The 19,390-nt window shown below is 45.5% G+C and overlaps 1 protein-coding gene across 3 annotated transcripts in view; it reads left to right on the top strand.

Annotated features, from left to right (window-relative positions):
• Nucleotides 1-19,390, top strand: part of jade2 (jade family PHD finger 2) — a 216,362-nt gene that overhangs the window by 143,654 nt on the left and 53,318 nt on the right. For all 3 annotated transcript variants that reach the window (XM_085995671.1, XM_085995673.1, XM_085995672.1), the window contains exons 11-12: nt 1,949-2,467; nt 12,459-12,576. In XM_085995671.1, coding sequence (XP_085851797.1) covers nt 1,949-2,467; nt 12,459-12,576 — 637 coding nt within the window. The remainder of the gene's footprint in view (nt 1-1,948; nt 2,468-12,458; nt 12,577-19,390) is intronic.

Below are 19,390 nucleotides of genomic sequence, written 5' to 3'. Positions count from 1 at the left end.
TGGGCTTGAGGGGCCATATGGACTACTTCTGCTATTTCTTATGTTCTTATCTCAGCCTCAGCCTATCAGCATATCTTTCTATTCCTTTTTCTCTCATGTACTTGTCTAGTTTCCTTTTGAAAGCATCTAAGCTGTTTGCCTCAACCACTTCCTGTGGTAGCGAGTTTCACATTCTAACCACTCTGAGTAAGGAATAATCTCTATATTTCCTTATTGGATTTATTAGTAACTATCGTGTATTCATGGCCCCTAGTTTTGGATTCTCCCACAAGTGGAAACATTCTCTCCACATCTACCCTGTCCAACCCATTCATAATTTTAAAGACCTCTATCAGGTCTCCTCTAATTCTTCCCTTTTCTAAAGATAAAACTCCAACCTGTTCAATCTTTCCCAATAGCTGTATTCTCTCAGTTCTGGTACCATCCTTATAGATCTTTATTGCACTTTCCCCAGTGCTTCTATGTCCTTTTTCTAGTCTGGAGACCAGAACTGTGCACAATACTCCAAGTGTGGTCTGACCAGGGTCCTATACAAGTTTAACATACCTTCACTACTTTTGAATTCTATACCCCTAGAAAGAAATCCCAGTGCTTTGTCAGCATTTTTTTTTATTGCTTTGCTCACTTGCGATGCTGCTTTCAATGATTTGTTCACCTGTATCGCTAGATCGCTTTGCTCTTCTACCAGTTTCTTATTTTCTAAGATGTAGGTGATGTTTCTATTTTTCTTACCAAAGTGCATTGCCTCACATTTATCTATGTTAAAGTTAATTTGCCACTTAACTGCCCAGTCTGCAAGTTTTCTAATGTCTTCTTGTATTATGTTGCATTCTTCTTCTTTGTTAGCTGGGCCCCCACTGCCATCCCCCCCCCCCCCTTGTTTAAACTGGTTGGAACTGTTGGCATACTCTATGTATATAATTATTTTAACTTGTTTAATATTGTTCAGTACAGTACAACAATCAGTTATCTGAATTATTTACTTCGAGTCCTATGCCTGGATTTCAAGTAATAATCTGGGTTGATATTCCAAAGCAGTACTAAGGGATTTCTCAATTGAAGTTCTTCTTTAAATTGACATGTTAAACCAAGGTGCTGTCTGGATATTTAGGTAGGCATTAAAGAATCAATAGGACTATTTGCCAACATTATTTCCAGTCAATACCACCAAAAATACTAGATTAACTTGTCAGTGGAATGTTGCTGTCATGGAAAGGCTGCAGCTTTTGCTTACGTAACGATGGTTACTGTGCTCCAGATGTTGTGTGAAGACTTTGAGACACTTTGATATGATAAAGTGCTGTATAAAATTATCATTATTTAATTAAAACCTTTCATTCTAGTTCAAATTGGAGGAAACAACCAACGCTATTCTGTTTTTGCACTCGGATTGACCATTTCCTGTAGTTGAACTAGAATGGAAGCTTTTTCGAGTGAATTTAAGAGAAATAGTTTCTGATCAGACTCATTCACTGAAATGTCAGAAATTGGAGCATATCCATTGGATTTGAAAGCATTTAAATCAGTCTCACAAATGGAGCAATTTCATGCCAATTGTTTGAAGCTGCTTTTGCCATTTCATCCAATTGGCAAACTCGTGCTCAGACTGTTTGCTCCTGACAGTCAAATGTGGGTGAACGACGTCACTACCAAAGAGTGCGATAGTTCAATGTGTAAATCCCACAAAGACTGAGTGTTGTTTTCCTTATAGGCTGTGAGTTAGTATTTTAAGCTCTGTTTTACACACTTGTCCCAGGGTGGAGCTGTACTGCCAGGGTGAGGGCACCATCAGGAAAATGGATTTACCTCGTGGATGGGAGGTAAAACCATTGTAGAATTGAAAACCCTAAACTGAATAAAATCCTGCAGGTAGTGTTGTTCAATTTGAGGTCTGCTTAGTAGGAGCAGTATTACATTGATGAGAATTTATCTTTGCTCTCCTCTCTAGTGCTCGATGGCTTCCTGTATAACAGCATTCCACGTGACGTGTGCATTTGACCGCAACTTGGAAATGAGGACTATTCTTGCCGAGAATGATGAAGTCAAGTTCAAATCCTACTGCCTGGAGCATAGCAGCACTACCACCAACCCCTCCGCCAAACGGGATGAAACCATGAGCAAACTGAGCGAGGCACGGCAGCTCACCGCAACCACTGATGGGACAGCGGAGTTGAACCAGAGTGAGCGTGACCTGGAGAAGGCAAGCCTGAGAAAGCAGAAGCTGCAACAACTTGAGGAGGAGTTCTATGAACTAGTAAAGCCCTCCGACGTGGCCCAGCAGCTGCAGATGTCTGATGTCCTGGTGGATTTTTTCTACCAATACTGGAGGCTCAAGAGAAAGTCGAATTTCAACAAGCCACTCCTGGCTCCAAAAACAGATGAAGTGGACAATCTTGCCCAGCAGGAGCAGGACATCTTATACCGACGACTGCGGCTCTTCACGCACCTTCGTCAAGATTTGGAGAGGGTGGGTATGAGCTTTAAAGTTAATTGCACCTCATACAGAAAAGAAATAACTTGCATTTATATCGCGCCTTTCGCGACCTCAAGTGCTTTACAGCCAATGAAGTACTTTTGAAGTGTAGTCACTGTTTTAATGTCGGAACTGCGGCAGCCAATTTGTGCACAGCAAGCTCCCACAAACACCTATGTTATAATGACCAGTTAATCTGTTTTTGTTATGTTGATTGAGGGATAAATATTGGCCAGGACACTGGGGATATCTCCCCTGCTCTTCTTTGAAATAGTGCCATAGGATCTTTTATGTCCACCTGACAAGGCAGACGGGACCTCGGTTTAACATCTCATCCAAAAGACGGCACCTCCAACAGTGCAGCACTGCCTCAGTACTGCACTGGAGTGACAGCCTGGATTATGTGCTCAAGTCTCTGGAGTGGGACTTGAACCTTCTGACTCGGAGACGAGAGTGCTAACCACTGAGCCACAGCCGACACTACTCCACTTTGATATAGCTATTTGACTGCATGGAAGCTCATGGAAGTGACCTTTCATCCAGCTGAACGGGAGAGGACCAAAGTGCCCAGAGAACATGCCGGAAGCATGCGCAAAATAGCCAGCATGCTTAATGCGTTATAAGTGGCCCCTTTGTAATTTAATCTAGTGGGAATGACAAGTGGTTAGCGCCACTTGCCTGATTATAGACAGCTACCCTATGTGTGGATGGTGTAAGTGGTGGGGACTGTGCTCCCAAGTAAGGTGCAGACTACATTGAAACCAACCGTCATAGTCTTTAACACTCTGCGTGGATGGTTTTGTGCATTAAGGACGTGCAGAGGCCCAATAGTTGGTACTGACTGCAACTGCCAACATAAAACAAATTGAACCCACACCAATAAAAGAATATAGAAAATAATAACTAACATCAGTGATTGATTCCAACACTGGCTTCATCCACACAGTCGCGACACACACAATCACATTCTGTAACCTGGGTGGAATGTAGAGTGGCACGGGATAACTTACACCTTTGTTGTCTGCCTGGCTGAGATTGAAACCAGGTGTATGTGGAATTGCTGAAATGATCCCATATTACGCCATTCTTATGTTAATACATTAAAACGAGCTCCTGTGGCTCGAGCTCCCCAAAAGAGATTTTCTTGTTTCCGCTTCCAGTGGCCCTCTGAAACCAATAACCCCCTTTGCTGGGCAGGACCTCCACTACTTGGTGTTAAGAATGCATCGCGTTCCTAATGACATCGTAGGACCCTGAATTGCATGTGTTCGTGAGACGCCCGCCTGCTTCTAATGGGCACCTCAGCCACTTTTTTTTAAAAGTAGTTAAAACGGCAGCAGGCAGCAACCGGGCGGGAACAGGGCTGTAATTTGGAGCAGCCTATTGTAACTATGGGGGCAATTTTGCCAGCCCTGGGGAGGCAAGACTGCCGGGAAAATGGCAGAATTTGGGGGCGGGTGCCCAACCCGCCTCCATGTCATCTTGCCAGGAGGCGGATAGCCGTCCTGCGCTAGGTTCCGTCTCCTTGGAGGTGGGAAGGGATTAAAGCCTATTAACTGCCTGTTAACAGGCAGAAAATAGGATTATCCCCTTTTTGCCGTCAAGTGCGGCTTCCCGAAGGCTCCGAAACACGCCAGGTCAGCGAGGCGAGTACTGTGTCTGCGGGGGGTCAAAGGGGGTGCAAAGGTGTGCTGTGAAGGTAAGTGATGGGTGCAAGAGTGGAGAGGTGAGTATCTGAGGTTAGTGCAGAGTGTTAGTAAAAGTGTACTTACCTTTGTTTCTTCTTGCAAGCTTCAGTCGGTGTGTATGCGGAGAGCCTCGTCCTCCATGTTGGAGATGACAGATGGCCATTACATTCTCCAATGCAACAACCATCTCATTTCTGTAAAAGAAAGAAGTTTGATGAGGTCTTGAATTCAGGACATCATCAAACTACAGAGAATGTCACTGTTTGACAGCTTCACTTCTGGCCAACCCACACTATTTTCCCTTGATTGGCCTTGTTAAGCCCACTGGGCGGGCTTAACAAGGTCAATCAAGGGAAAATAGTGTGGGTTGGCCAGAAGTTGATGAAGGCGGGACTGAAACCCGACAAGTGGGAGTCCCGCCTCCAAAAGCTCCCCATTGAGAAAACCCCCCCAGTGAGTCTGCCCCGTTCCCACCGGAGTGGGTTAAAATTCTTCCCACTGAACCTATGTCTCATCATTCTGTGGCTCTACACATTGGTATACACTCTCTTTCTCTTCCTTTTTTTGTTTTTACTTTTTTGTTTTGATTACATGGTCTTTTTTTCTTTGCTCATATTTTATTTTTCTGTTCATCCCCTTGTCCGTATTTCTCACTGCCCCTGTGCGTCTGTCTCTTTTTCTCTGTGTCGCTCTCTCTCTCCATGCGTGTTTCCCAGCCCCTATCTCTCTCCTTGATTATGTCTCTTTCTCTCCAGTGTCGTCTCGTTTTTTTCTGCCTGGGAATTTCCTCAGAGTTGCTCCGGCAAAGCTATGGCAGCGGAGCGGGATAAGCTCAGAGGAAATTATTTGTCTGTGGTTGGCTACACAAGATTGCTAAACCGTGTGTATCTGACTGACAAGTATATTGTGTAAAAATTGTTTTAAGTGTTAGTGAACTAAGTATGTCCTGAGGCAGGGAACAATAACTCAGCGTTACACTGACATACATTGATGTTTTCACAGTATATTCTTTGACAGAAAGTTGCGTTTACAGGTTGCCTGCAAAATCTGTCACAGTCCTACCTACTGCTCTCAGCTTGCTGGGCAATTTTTCCAAGTTATTCCCATTTAAAAAAGTATTGCATTCCCAGCTCCTGTCCCTATTTCTTGCACTTGTTTTCTTGCTTGGTTTCCGTGTGTGGGATTACACAATTTACACAATGAGATGTGGAGCTAACCCTTGCTCCATAGCACAAGTGAACCTGCTTTGCAAGTCATTTGTAAATTCCTGACTTTGAACTATTTTTGACATCATTATTCAAAAGCACATATGCAGTGTACAATGCCACTGAGTCACACACAAGCAAGAAAGCCCCGGGTTCAATCCCTGCTTGGTGTAGAATTAGCTGATTTCAGCCTGGGCAACAGTGGGAGCATTGCAATCATAACCATTGGCAAAGGGTTTCAAAAAAATCAGAAGGTTCTCCTGCTTGAAAGTATACCCATGTGGGCATTGAGTGAAGGACAAGATCTGGCTTGGTTGCAATGGCCCCATAGTGAAAGAGCCTTCCAACCCTCAATGTCCAGGCTCGTACTTGAAGAATGTTAATTTGACAAAGTACCAGAGGGCTGCCACGAGCACCTGCAAATGTGGACCCCAGTCTTGGTCGTTAACTTCAGAACAAGAGGGTTAAGGAGTGAAAATCAAAGAGTAAATAATTGAGAGGGAATGTGGAGCAAATGGAAATATCTGGTTAAGTTTTATTGGTGTTTAAATACCTATTATTATATTAATATTCCTTGGGGGGAAAATTGGTTTGGTTTGCCCCTCTAGTTAGCACCCTTGGGGGGGGGGGGGGTGCGCTAACGGGGCGCAAATCCCCTAGCGCCCGGGCGCGGTGCCACTAATGCCTCCCGCGAAATTCAACGGGAGGTTAGCGGTGGCGGCAGCCCCTTACCGCCCCGCGGCAGAAATTTGCAGGTCGCGGACTGGGCCGACCTCTGCTTATGAGGCGGTAATTAAAGGGAAAGTCCGGCTGCGCCCCGCACCGCCATTTTATTGTTTTGGTCGGCCCCTCGTGGCGGCCCTTGCTGTGGTCCGTAGCCGCCATCACGCAGCCCGCCACCATGTCGTCCTGCTGGGCTAGTGGAGGCCGCCAAACGGCCTGCAGAGTGCGCAGCGTCCCTCCCCTTTAATGGAAGGGGAGGTGGCAATGAAACACATCAGCGCTACACGGAGCGGCCATATAGCGCTCCGGCACTACCGTGCTTTTGCCCCAGACACCGTCCCGAGTTGAAGTAGAGCGCCCGAGATAGCGCTCTGCTTCCTTGCCGGGGCGGTAAGCCCAATTTAGCGGCCGGGGCGGTAATCTCGCGCTGGGCGCTAAATGCCTGCCGCTAATTCAGTTACCGCCCCCAAACGGGTCGTAACCGAATTTCTTCCCCCTTGTCTTTTTGTCGATTTCCTCGCCCCTCGGTCTACCTTTTCTCCTACAATCTTGGTGTCACCTAACCTTTACTTCCTGATTTATCTCCTCTTCTCCCCTACTCTTTATAACTTTTCTGATGTCTTGAACTATGGGCCTGTTTCTCAATTAACAAGAAATTGTATGATCATCAAATTGTGTTTTTATTTTCATCCATGCTTTGAAGACACCACAGGCCATGCAGTCTCCCCAACCCCGTGCTGCCCACCACCCAGGCACTAGATTGTTGCCTGAGCACCGCAACTGGGAGTGACTTGCCCCACCACTTGATTTTTTCCCCTCCTTGTTGGGGTGGAGATAGTGGGGGTGGGGACCAAGGAAGTGAATGGCCTTTGCTTGGCATCATGCTCTTCCCATTGAGAGTTCACGCTGTGGGAAATCTGGGAGTATGAACTCGTGACCTGCCCCGTTGACTGCTGCAGAAATTATTTTTTATGAGAATACAACATAAAATCAGAAAAATAATGCAGAAGTCTTAGTGGTTTGTACACATCACACGTTGTCCTCTGTGAATGGAATGAGATCAAACGGGCGTGCACCTTTTTAAATAATATTACAGGATGTAGTGCCTCGTTATGTTTAATTGCACACCCTGTAATGAAAAGCAAATTTCCTTGTTTTTGATGTCACTTACAAAACAGTTATTTGGAAACTACTGAATCAGAAAAAGCACATCAGTTAATGCATTAGGAGAGTTGGCACTGAGTGCATGTGTGTTTCTGAAGTGGGGTGGGAGAGCAATGTAAACAGTCAATGCCTTGGATACCAAGCAGCGGAGTAATGTGATGCTAAGGAGCATTGGGCAATCATTAGCTTTGCCGCACACATTGTACAAAAGGTCATCCTTGATTTACTGTCGTTGGAAACACACAGATGTTTTAGTGCCTGTGAATGTAATAATTGAACCTTTGTATTAGAGACCAGAGTAAGTGCCATTGATAGATGTGCTTTTGAAGAAATTATGGCTTGAAAGTAATATTACCTGATGTAGGCATTCAACAAAGTACAAGCTGCTCTCTGTAAATTTCTCAAAACTCTTCTTACAATAGGGAGCATACGATGTGGATAAGGAATATCATGTAGTGTAGTAAAACTCATTTTGCAATCCATTTTGTTTGATAAGTTGAGTATGTGTTCAGGCTGGCTTTAGCTGCTGAGTTATCTTTAATAATCCTACAAATTGCTGTTTAATGAGAAGGCGGTGCATTGGTGCCCAGTAGCACTGTGTGCAAGGACACAGGTTGGTTCCCACACTCTGCTAAATTCCCAATCTGAACGGTGCTGTATGTGCCAAATCGAAGTCCAGTTTCTTGGAAGGGGCGGAGGAAAGAAGAATTAAAAATCCCACAATGTGTACTGAGGCCCCATTGGCCAGTCAAAGTTTGAGGGCACCTTTACATTTGATGGCTAGCAAGCTCTGAGGTTTTGAAATCGTAGATTAAATCCCAAACACAAGTGTTACATCAGTACTTGACTGGCTGGCAATCAACTGCAGGACCTAGAAGTAAAGGGCAATTTGCGGTACTGCATTTGGCCTTCATGTCTGGGGCCTGCATTTAAAATCGAACCAGGCTCATGGAGGGAAAGCCTCCTTTCTCCACTGATTGTGCTGGTTCTATCTGAAATGAGTTGGGCAGTCTCGACCCAGTTCTCAATAGGAGTGCCCTACAACCCAACATTGGGGCTGATTTGCAATACTGAGAGGTGTGACGAGGATTTCTCATGTGGGAAACCAAACTGTCTGGCTAATGTTCTTCTGTAGCTGGAGCAAAGGCACATTAGGAAAGATTTTTTTCTGCGCTTTGTGTAACAAAATCATAAACTTAAAGGAGCACATTTACATTTTCACTACACATAAGGACAAATTCAGCAGGGCTGTGCTCCCAGTCGTTGGACGGGAGCACAAATCAGAGGCAGAGCTGTAATACTATAGCCACAATACTTCAGCTCACATCTGCTGCTAGCGAGACTCAGCCGGGAGTGCAGCCTCACTTAATTCGCCCTGTAACACGCTCAGGAAATCTTGCCTCACTTTGGGACAAAAGTAGAAGTAATTGTACTCGGCATGCAGACTATGCTAAACCTGGCCTGAGTGTTTAATGCCTTTAGTTAGAAACTGTTCTATTTCCCATATGAATACCAGGTTCACAATAATCTATATATTTATTTAGAAGCTATAAAGGTTCTTATAAATTTGATGGTAGTTAGTTCAGCAGCTCTCAGTCAATAGATCAGATCACAGATGCAAAGCTTACAGTAAATTGTTGAAATTTTATATTATAATCAAGGTCAGTATATTATATAACACTCATCTTCAAATAGTTATTCAGCACTGTGAACCAAAGGACTCTGCATCTTGAGCTGCTCACCAGCTCACTAATGTTTACTGATTGTGGATCTCAAAAAAGCAATTAAAAGCATATCATGATGATTACAATGAATTGTAAGCCCCCACAGACAGCCTTTTCACCATCTCGTTCCCTCTCATACACCCCCGCCACCAAACCATATATGACCTGATTATTGTGCTTGTGTCAACTTGGCCAATGTTAACTCTCACTTGTGGTTTCTACCTCACTTGGGATCAGGTTACTGTGTGGACACAGTTAAAAGTAGATCATCACAGATGCAGATGATCTCCTTAAGTAGAGGCTTTTAAATCTAACTGCAATAAGCCTCACATACATAAACTTTATAATCTCTTCCAGCCATTCACTGCACTGACCACGAGTGTTACTGTCTCCTTTAATACTCACACCACTGACCACCAGAATTAACATCCTCTTTAACATCCACACCACTGACAGTTAGTGTCTCCTTTAACACTCACACAACTGACCACCAGAATCACTTTTTCCTTTTAAGATTGGTACCACTGATCACCAGAGTTTGCATTATACAATAACTGCCAGACATTTATAAATTGTTGCAGTTCTATAATTACAGCATTACTAAATTACTGTTAATTAATTATTATGATGGTGTAACAGGTTTTATTTTTATTACACATGGCTGCTTATTTATAGCAGTGTTGTTGCATTGTTATTAAACAGCTGTATGCTTTTAGAGCTAGTGTTGAATCCTTGTTAAACATTAAGCACTGCTTTATAGTAGATGCCAAATCGAGACTTGAGTATTGCCATTATGGTACTTTTTTGTGAATTATTTTCTCTTCTTCCCCCCCCCCCCCACCCCGCTACATACATCACTTTTCTGTCTCACAACTTCGCCAGTCAAGGGGCAGGCATGGGGATCTGCTTCCTGACCTCTGTTTATACGACACCAATATCTGGAACCAAGGAGCAGTGGGATGTTTTCTGGCATTGCACTATCCCTAAACAGTTGAGAGTTGCTGACCTCTCCCTGTGCTTTTGTAAGGAAACCTCAGATAAAGGCCAGGTGCTCCTCTGTGGGGTGGGGCAGAGGGAAAATTGGATTGAGTCTACTTTTGTACTGTGGCACGCTGAAGAATGCCATTGGTGCAAGCTAGGAAATGGGTAAGCTACCAAGCCTCGTGGCTGCAGTTGGTGCATGGCCAGTGGTAACCAGTGGGTAGAGAGAAAGTCAATCAGAAATACAGTGCTGGAACCATTTACCAAGAAAACAGATTCTCCTACCTGGTAGGAATTTTCACTTTAGGCATGGATGAAAACTGGCAATACTGGATAGGCGGCTCGTTAGACACCCGCCCAATTTTCCTTTGTATTGACGTCAATGGAAAGCAAAATCGGGTGGAGTGTATCACAGGTCACTGATCTGCACGCAAAGTGAAATATACCCCCATTGTCTTTTATTATATTTCCCCATGGTGTTAAATGGATCCAACATTTTGTTCGAGTGTCAACAATAAACCACTCCTGTATACAAAAGATGCCAGCTTAAGCTGATTATATTAGACAGGGCAGTGTCCTAGGCCCAACCATCTTCAGTTGCTTCATCAATGACCTCCCCTCCATCGTAAGGTCAGAAGTGGGGATGTTCGCTGATGACAGCACAGTGTTCAGTTCCATTCGCAACTCCTCAGATAATGAAGCAGTCCATACCCGCATGCAGCAAGACCTGGACGACATTCAGGCTTGGGCTGATAAGTGGTAAGTAACATTCGCACCACACAAGTGACAGGCAATGACTATCTCCAACAAGAGAGCGTCTAACCACTGCCCCTTGACATTCAATGATATTACCATCGTCGAATCCCCCACCATCAACATCCTGGGGGGTCACCATTAACCAAAAACTTAACTGAACTAGCCACATAAATACTGTGGCAACAAGAGCAGGTCAGATGCTAGGTATTCTGCGGTGAGTGTCTCACCTCCTGACTCCCCAAAGCCTTTCCACCATCTACAAGGCACAAGTAAGGAGTGTGATGGAATAATCTCCACTTGCCTGGATGAGTGCAGCTCCAACAACACTTAAGAAGCTCGACACCATCCAGGACAAAGCAGCCCACTTGATTGGCACCCCATCCACCACCTTAAGCATTCACTCCCTCCACCACCGGCGTGCCATGGCTGCAGTGTGTACCATCTACAAGATGCACTGCAGCAACTCGCCAAGGCTTCTTCGACAGCACCTCCCAAAGCCACTACCTCTACCACATAGAAGGACAAGTGCTACAGGCGCATGGGAAAACCATCACCTCCAAGTTCCGCTCCAAGTCACAAACCATCCTGACTTGGACATATATCTCCGTTCCTTCATAGTCGCTGGGTCAAAATCCTGGAACTCCCTACCTAACAGCACTGTGGGAATATCTTCACCATGCGGACTGCAGCGGTTCAAGAAGGTGGCTCACCACCACCTCCTCAAGGGCAATTAGGGATGGGCAATAAATGCTGGGCTTGCCACCGACGTCCACATCCCAGGAACTAATTTAAAAAAAAATTAAAGCTATTCGCTGACTGTCCATGGCTGACACCAGCTCAGTAACTAATGAAGGATATTCCTATCAGAGTATTAAAAACATTTTTAGTTTATGTGAATAAAGTGGGAAAAAGTACACCACATTGAACATGCCATCCCTTAATAATAGGTTTATATGACTGATCATTTGTTAAGTAGTACTCATTATTTTATGTTGCAAGTCATCATAGAGAACTATCAAGTGCCTGTGACAAAATAAGTGTCTTGTTGGTTAATTCTTTTGTGATTGGGGCAGGTGGTCGAAGCTCCTACTACACCTGACCTTTCGAGAGTTTGATGGGACAATGTAGAGAGAGCTTTACTGTTCATTTAATTTGTGATATAGCTGACCTGGGAGTTCCTGATGTTGACACTATATGCCCAAAATGCCTGCTGAATGAGCACAAAATTCACCAGCAAATGTAAACCAAGAAACTCCCCTCAGATTACCCAAAAGTTCTGTAAAACTAGAAAAATCTCTGTTTGAAGGCCCTGAAGATAATGGTTATTTTAGTAGATTTAATTTTTCTGTCTGTTTAACATTGGTTATGTCAGTATATTCTCCATTGCTCCCTCTGTGCTCATCCCAGAGCAGTTCTAGCAACTGGCACAACATTAAATCTGTCATGTCAGTAAAGTGTGTTTACTTGGGAAATGAGGTCAGGTCGTCGGTCAGTTGGGAGTTTTCATGCAATGCCACTCCAAAGCCCCCAATCACTGTCTGAACCATTTCAGAAATTCTATTGGTGTCCCTCTATGACCAGTTCTACTCTTTTGTGGTGTGTGAGGCCCTGTTATGTGTTTATTGATCCGAGATTAAATTGATTACAGTCTATCAGCATTCCATGTGACAATGTGAGTAGATGAAGTTTTGATGTGCTCCAGTGTGAAGCGTTCAAAAGGGCAATAATGTGCTTGTTTTAACAGGTTAGAAATCTGTGCTACATGGTGACACGGAGGGAGAAAATGAAACGATCAGTCTGTAGACTCCAGGAACAAATATTCCACCATCAAACCAAACTGATAGAAGAGAATCTGCACCGAGGTAGGGCTCTGCTGAATCAAGTATCTTTCTTCTACCTTAACCCCCCTTTCTAGGCCGCAAGCTGCTCTTTGGCTTAAAACACCTGGGGGCTAATTTTTGGTGATTGTGTAAAACAGGAAATATCGGATCGGACACTCGTCATACACCCCGCTCAATTTTTTTATTTTCCATTGACTTCAATTAAATACTTTTGAAGTGTAGTCACTGTTATTATGTAGGCAAACGCAGCAGCTAATTTTCACACAAGGTCCCACAAATAGCAATAAGATAAATCACCAGAAAACTTGTTTTGGTGCTGTTGGTTGAGGGATCAATGTTGGCCAGGGCATCAAAAGAATCTCCCCTGCTCTTCCTTGAGTATTGCTATGGGATCTTTTGGCTTCAAACCACAGCCCACTGAGACACGGCTGACGTATGAGTATATTTGTACCTTTTTTTAAAGTATATTTTGTTACTTTCTAGCCCGTTTTCCAAGTCTCACAGAACATGTGACATGAAGTGGCACTGTGATGCGCATCACATTGCTACTTTACAATCGTGCAGTGACAATTAAAGCAGTCAATAAAAGGATTTTAGTTGCATGTTGTACTTCTGACTTTCTTGTTACAATTTTGATTAAAACTGAGGTAAAAGCATTGGAATCCAAATGGGAGTATCTTACTGATGAAGTTGTGGCTTAATGGAATGTCCCTTGTCAATGCGGTGAGACGAACGTTGAACACCAATGAATTTTAAGTGCCAACAGCCCATAGCATTGAAGATCTGAATCTGAATTCATGCCACCTTTGAATGAACACTCATAATGTGATAAGGATGTAAGCTCAGATGGGAAGGAGGTGTTACAGCCGAATGTGGAATGACAATAACTGTATGCTATTGGACAGGATTGTAGATTGAATTTCTATGTCATTTTTCTGAAATGAGATATTCCTATCCGTAGATGACTCGCTCATCCTCAGGTTTATCCCCTCCAGGCACTGCGGTGTCACAATGATCGATTTAATAATAGATAAATGAAACTTGCATTTGTATAGCAGTGTATCACATTCACACAATAAATTACTTTTGAAGTGCAATAACAGTGTTATACAGGTAAACACGGCAGCTATTTCATGCCAGCTACTGTATGTTCCATAGCAGCAGTGAGACCAGTTAATTTGTTTGTTTCGTGGTATTGGCTTAGGGCTGAAGGTTAGCCATAACACAAGGAGAATTATCTGCTTTTCTTCAAAAAAGTGTCCTCGGATGTCAATTTGCAGAAAGACTTAGGGGTCATAGAAACATAGAAGATAGGAGCAGGAGTAGGCCATTCGGCCCCTCGAGCCTGCTCCGCCATTTAATGAGATCATGGCTGATCATCCAAATTCAGTACCCTGTCCCTGCCTTCTCCCCATATCCCTTGATCCCTTTAGCCTTAAGAAATACAGAAATCACTAAAAGCTAGTAGACAGGACAAAAATCATTTAAAAGGCTAATGGAATGTTGGCCTTTATCTCGAGGGCTGGAATACAACAACGACTTGTATTTATATAGCGCCTTTTAACATAATAAAACATCCCAAGGCATTTCATCGAAGCGTTATCAAACACGATTTGACACCAAGCCACTTTTTTTAAATTCATTCATGGGATGTGGGTGTCGCTGGCAAGGCCAGCATTTATTGCCCATCCCTAATTGCCCTTGAGAAGGTGGTGGTGAGCTGCCTTCTTGAACCGCTGCAGTCCGAGTGGTGGAGTTGCTAACTCAGTGCTGTTAGGCAGAGCATTCCAGGATTTTGACCCAGCGATGACGAAGGAACAGTGATATATTTCCAAGTCCGGATGGTGTGTGACTTGGAGGGGAACTGGAGGTAGTGGTGTTCCCATGTGTCTGTTGCTCTTGTCCTTCTAGGCGGTAGAGATCACAGGTTTGGGAGGTATAACAACATATTAGGACATAGGACCAAAAGCTTGGTCAAAGAGGTAGGTTTTAAGGAGCGTCTTGAAGGAGGAGAGAGAGGTCGAGAGACGGAGTGGTTTAGGGAGGGAATTGCAGAGCTTAGGGCCTAAGCAGCAGAAGGCATGGCCGCCAATGGTGGCGCAATTAAAATCGGGGATGTGCAAGAGGTCAGAATTGGAGAAGTGCAGATATCTCGGAGAGTTGTAGGGCTGGAGCAGGTTACAGAGATGGGGAGGGGTGAGGCCATGGAGGGATTTGAAAACAAGGATGAGAATTTTAAAATCGAGGCATTGCTTAACCGATAGACAATGTAAGTCAGTGAGCACAGGGTGATGGGTGAACGGGACTTGGTGCGAGCGAGTTAGGTCATGGGCAACAGAGTTTTGGATGACCTCGAGTTTAAGGAGGGTGGAAGATGGGAGGCTGCCCAGGTGTGCGTTGGAATAGTCAAGTCTAAAGGTAACGGCAGCACGGTGGCATAGTGGTTAGCACTGTTGCCTCACAGCGCCAGGGACCCGGGTTCAAATCCGGCCTCGGGTGACTGTCTGTGTGGAGTTTGCACATTCTCCCCGTGTTTGCGTGGGTTTTCTCCGGGTGCTCCGGTTTCTTCCCACAGTCCAAAAATGTGCGGGTTAGGTTGATTGGCCATGATAAAAAAAAAATTGACCCTTAGTGTTAGGGGGGATTAAATACGTGGGGTTACGGGGATAGGGCTTGGGTGGGATGGCTGTCGGTGTAGGGACCGGGTGCTAGGGTTTGGATGATCAGCCATGATCTCGTTGAATGGCGGAGCAGGCTCGAAGGGCCGAATGGCCTACTCCTGCTCCTATCTCCTATGTTTCTATGTAACACAGGCATGGATGAGGGTTTCAGCAGCAGATGAGCTGAGGCAGGGGTGGAGTCGGTTAGAAGTTATGTTACAGCTGTACAGAGCTCTGTTGAGACCCCATCTGGAGTACTGCATTCAGTTCTGGGCACCCCACCTCAGGAAGGATATATTGGCCTTGGAAGGGGTGCAGTGCCGATTCACCAGAATGATACTGGTGCTAAAAGGGTTAAAATAATGAGGAGAAGTTGCATAGACTAGGCTTGCATTCCCTTGATTATAGAAGATTAAGGGGTGATTTAATTGAGGTGTTTAAGATGATTGAAGGATTTGATAGGGTAAATAGAGAGAAACTACTTCCTCTGGTGGGAGTGTCCAGAATAAGAGGGCATAACCTTAAAGATTAGAGCTCGGCTCTTCGGAGTGATGTCAGGAAGCACTTCTTCACACAAAGGGTAGTGGAAAATTGGAAATAAAAACAGAAAATGCTCGAAATTATGGTATTTTGCTTTTGTATTAGTGGAAAATTGGAACTCTGCCCCCAAAAAGCTGCAGAGGCTACGTCAATTGAAAATTTCAAAACTGAAATTGATCGTTTTTTTCCGGCAAATGTATTAAGGGTTACGGAACTAAGGCAGGTAGCTGGAGTTAAGATACAGGTCAGCTGTGATCTAATTGAATGGCGGAACAAGCTTGAGGGGCTGAATGGCCTACTCTTAACGCCTACCAGAATTGACCAGTGGAACCTTGGTTTATGTCCCATTAGAAGGCCAGCATCACTGACAATGCTGCGGGTTCCTCAGTGTTGCACTGAAATGTCAGCCTAGATTATTAGCTCAAACCCCGATTATGGGGCTCCTCCTTGTGCAATCTTCTGACTAGTCAGCCTATGTTAAACAAATCAACTGGCCGTCCATCTCATTGCTGTATTTGGGATATTGTTAGAGAATGGCATTTGTCCATGTAACAGTCAAAAGTGTGAAGCCTTTTGAACCATTTCAATGTGATACGATGCTATATCAATGGGAGAATTATTATAATATTCAAGACGCCAAAATAGAGCAAAAAGCTGGTGGTTTAAATGTAGCAATAGCTTTAGTTGTAAAGAGGACCAAGCAAGATTCACTTGTTAAGAAATTCTTTGTCACAGAGGAGCTTATTTAACTGTGTCTGTGGGATTACAAGTTGTTCCTTCTGGTGGGTGTGACGTCTTTACTTCTCTGCTCATATCTCAGTAATAAGTAACATCCTGGGGTCAATTTTCTGGCAGCCGTCGGGCGGCTTTTCATGCGGCCGGGGGCCGAAAATCGCCGAAAAAGCGGGTCGGGACCACCTCCCACCGCCTGATTCCCCGCCCCGTCCGACTTTCGGATCACCGTTTCTCCGCGACCCGCTTCAGTCCCGGCCGCCGTTGGCGGGACTGGTCGTCGGCACACTAATTACCTTGTTGAAGTAGATTTTCCGGGGCCGCTGCGACTTTGGTGCTTTCCCCACATCAAACACGCCTGCGGGGAACCCCGCTGATGAGACCTCGCGTGAAGCTTGCCGGCTTGCTTGCTGTCAGCTGCAGGACAATTGGAAAAGCTGCAATTTAAAGGGACAGCACTTGTATGTTGAAGGACCTTGTTGCAGGTTTGGGGCTACTTCTTCAAGGCTTAGGCACAGCTGTGGAAGGTTGGAGCCTCACACACTTCTCCAATGCGATCTCCTGGGAAGCCCCTCTCGCCACCCTCACTCAGCGCTTCCTCAGCGGAGGCATCTACGAGAAACATAAGAAATAGGAGCAGGAGTAGGCCAATCGGCCCCTCGAGCCTGCTCCGCCATTGAATAAGATCATGGCTGATCTGATCCTAACCGCCAATCCACTATCACAGAACCATCTCCTGAATCTAACAGAATTAGACACACGAAATAGGAGCAGGATCAGGCTACACGGCCCCTGGGCCCGCTCCGCTACCCACAGGGCCATGACCGATCCGAACCTAGACTCATGTCCAAATTCCTGCCCGCTCCCCGTAACCCTTAATTCCCTTTACTTCTAGGAAACTGTCTATTTCTGTTTTAAATTTATGTAATGATGTAGCTTCTACAGCTTTTTGGGGCAGCATATTCCATGGACCTACCACCCTCTGAGTGAAGTAGTTCCTCCTCATCTCAGTTTTGAAAGAGCAGCCCCTTATTCTAAGACTATGCCCCCTAGTTCTAGTTTCACCCATCATCGGGAACATCTTCCCTGCATCCACCCGATCCAACCCCTTCACAATCTTATATGTTTCAATAAGATCGCCTCTCATTCTTCTGAACTCCAATGAGTAGAGTCCCGATCTACTCAACCTCTCCTCATATGTCCATCCCCTCATCCCCGGGATTAACCGAGTGAACCTTCTTTGTACTGACTCGAGAGCAAGTATGTCCTTTCTTAAGTATGGACACCAAAACTGCACGCAGTATTCCAGGTGCGGTCTCACCAATACCTTGTACAACTGAAGCAATACCTCTCTATTTTTATATTCTATCCCCCTAGCAATGAAAGCCAACATTCCATTGGCCTTCTTAATCACTTGCTGCACCTGCATACTAACCTTTTGAGTTTCGTGCACCAGGACCCCCAGATCCCTTTGTACTTCAGTACTTTCCAGTTTCTTGCCATTAAGATAATAACTTGCTCTACGATTTTTCCTGCCAAAGTGCATAACCTCACACTTTCCAGCATTGTATTCCATCTGCCAAATCTCTGCCCACTTACTTAGCCTGTCTATGTCACCTTGAAGGTTTTTTATGTCCTCCTCACTCACTACTTTCCCCCCCATCTTAGTATCATCTGCAAACTTTGATATGTTACACTCGGTCCCCTCCTCCAAATGGGACGCCTTTTTTTCCTTCCCTTCTTGCCATTAGAGGATCTCCAGCAGCAGAGGCGGCAGCCGCAGAACCAGGAACAGCAGGATGAGCACCAGGAGCACCAGGCTGCTGCTCACTCACCTGAAGCTGCACAGGCCAGAAGGGGCCAGCGCTTGGAAGTGGCTTGAGAGCACCTTGCTGCGCTTTAGGGGGCCATGGGGACCCGTTTCTGCACTGGCAGTCCTACTCAGAAGGACTTCCATGAAGATCTGGTTTCTCTGTTCAACAGATGGCCAACGCTCCTCAAGAGATGTCATTCTCTTATGAGCACTCACCATGTTTTCCGTACCCTGGCGAGTTATCTCCTCCATGGAGGTTGCCAACCTTTCCATGGTGATGCATTCATGCGCCAATGACTCCACAAAGGCTCTGCTCATGGTCGCTATGGACTCCTCCATTCGCTCCACACTCGCAGCGACCCTGGAGACAAAACCTGCCACAGACTCCTGCATCTGTGCATGGAGATCCATCACCTCTTCTCTTGCGGATGGAGGCAGAGGGTCGACATGCAGCACAGCTGAGCTGAGCTGGCAGAGTCCTGTGCCCTCCGACGAGGACTCTCCACTGCTGTCCCTGTCTCCAGAATCTGCTGAGGCTCACTTGTGAGCTGTGAAACACCAGGTGACAACACTACTCTATGTCCCGAAGGCCCCCCCGAGGTGTGAGTGTCTGCGCTGGTGCTGGGTGCGCTTACTTCTGCTGATGCTGCGCCCTCAGAGGCTGGAGCTTCTTCTGAGGAGTCTGGCTGCACAGCCTCTTCCTCCTCCACAGTGAGGACGGGGGCTCTGGATGGTACTGTGGGGGAGTAAAGGAAGGAGTTAGAGATGTAATGCCAAGGTTCTTCTGGTGACTCCCAGCGAGTTGGCATCTGCTGACTCCTGCATCCATGCAGCATTGGTCTCAGTGGGAGGCCTCTTCCTCCCTGACCTAGGGAAGAGGACCTCCCTGTGGGCCCTAACCCCATCCAATAATGCCTGCAGTGAAGCCTCGTCGAATTTGGAGGCAGCTCGGGGTCTGGCACTGGCCACAGCTGCTGCAGGCTCCTCTGCCAGCCTGTATGGTTCGTTTGGAAGCCTTCAGAGGATGCAGTGCTTGCTACGGACCTTGAAAGCACCACGAATGATGACATCATATTGTGGGGATTTCTGA

This window comes from Somniosus microcephalus, chromosome 8, assembly GCF_052327205.1.
Source record: "Somniosus microcephalus isolate GS21.2 chromosome 8, FLI_Smic_1.0, whole genome shotgun sequence".
NCBI classification, from domain to species: Eukaryota; Metazoa; Chordata; class Chondrichthyes; order Squaliformes; family Somniosidae; genus Somniosus; species Somniosus microcephalus.
This window is presented reverse-complemented; position numbering and strand designations above follow the sequence as displayed.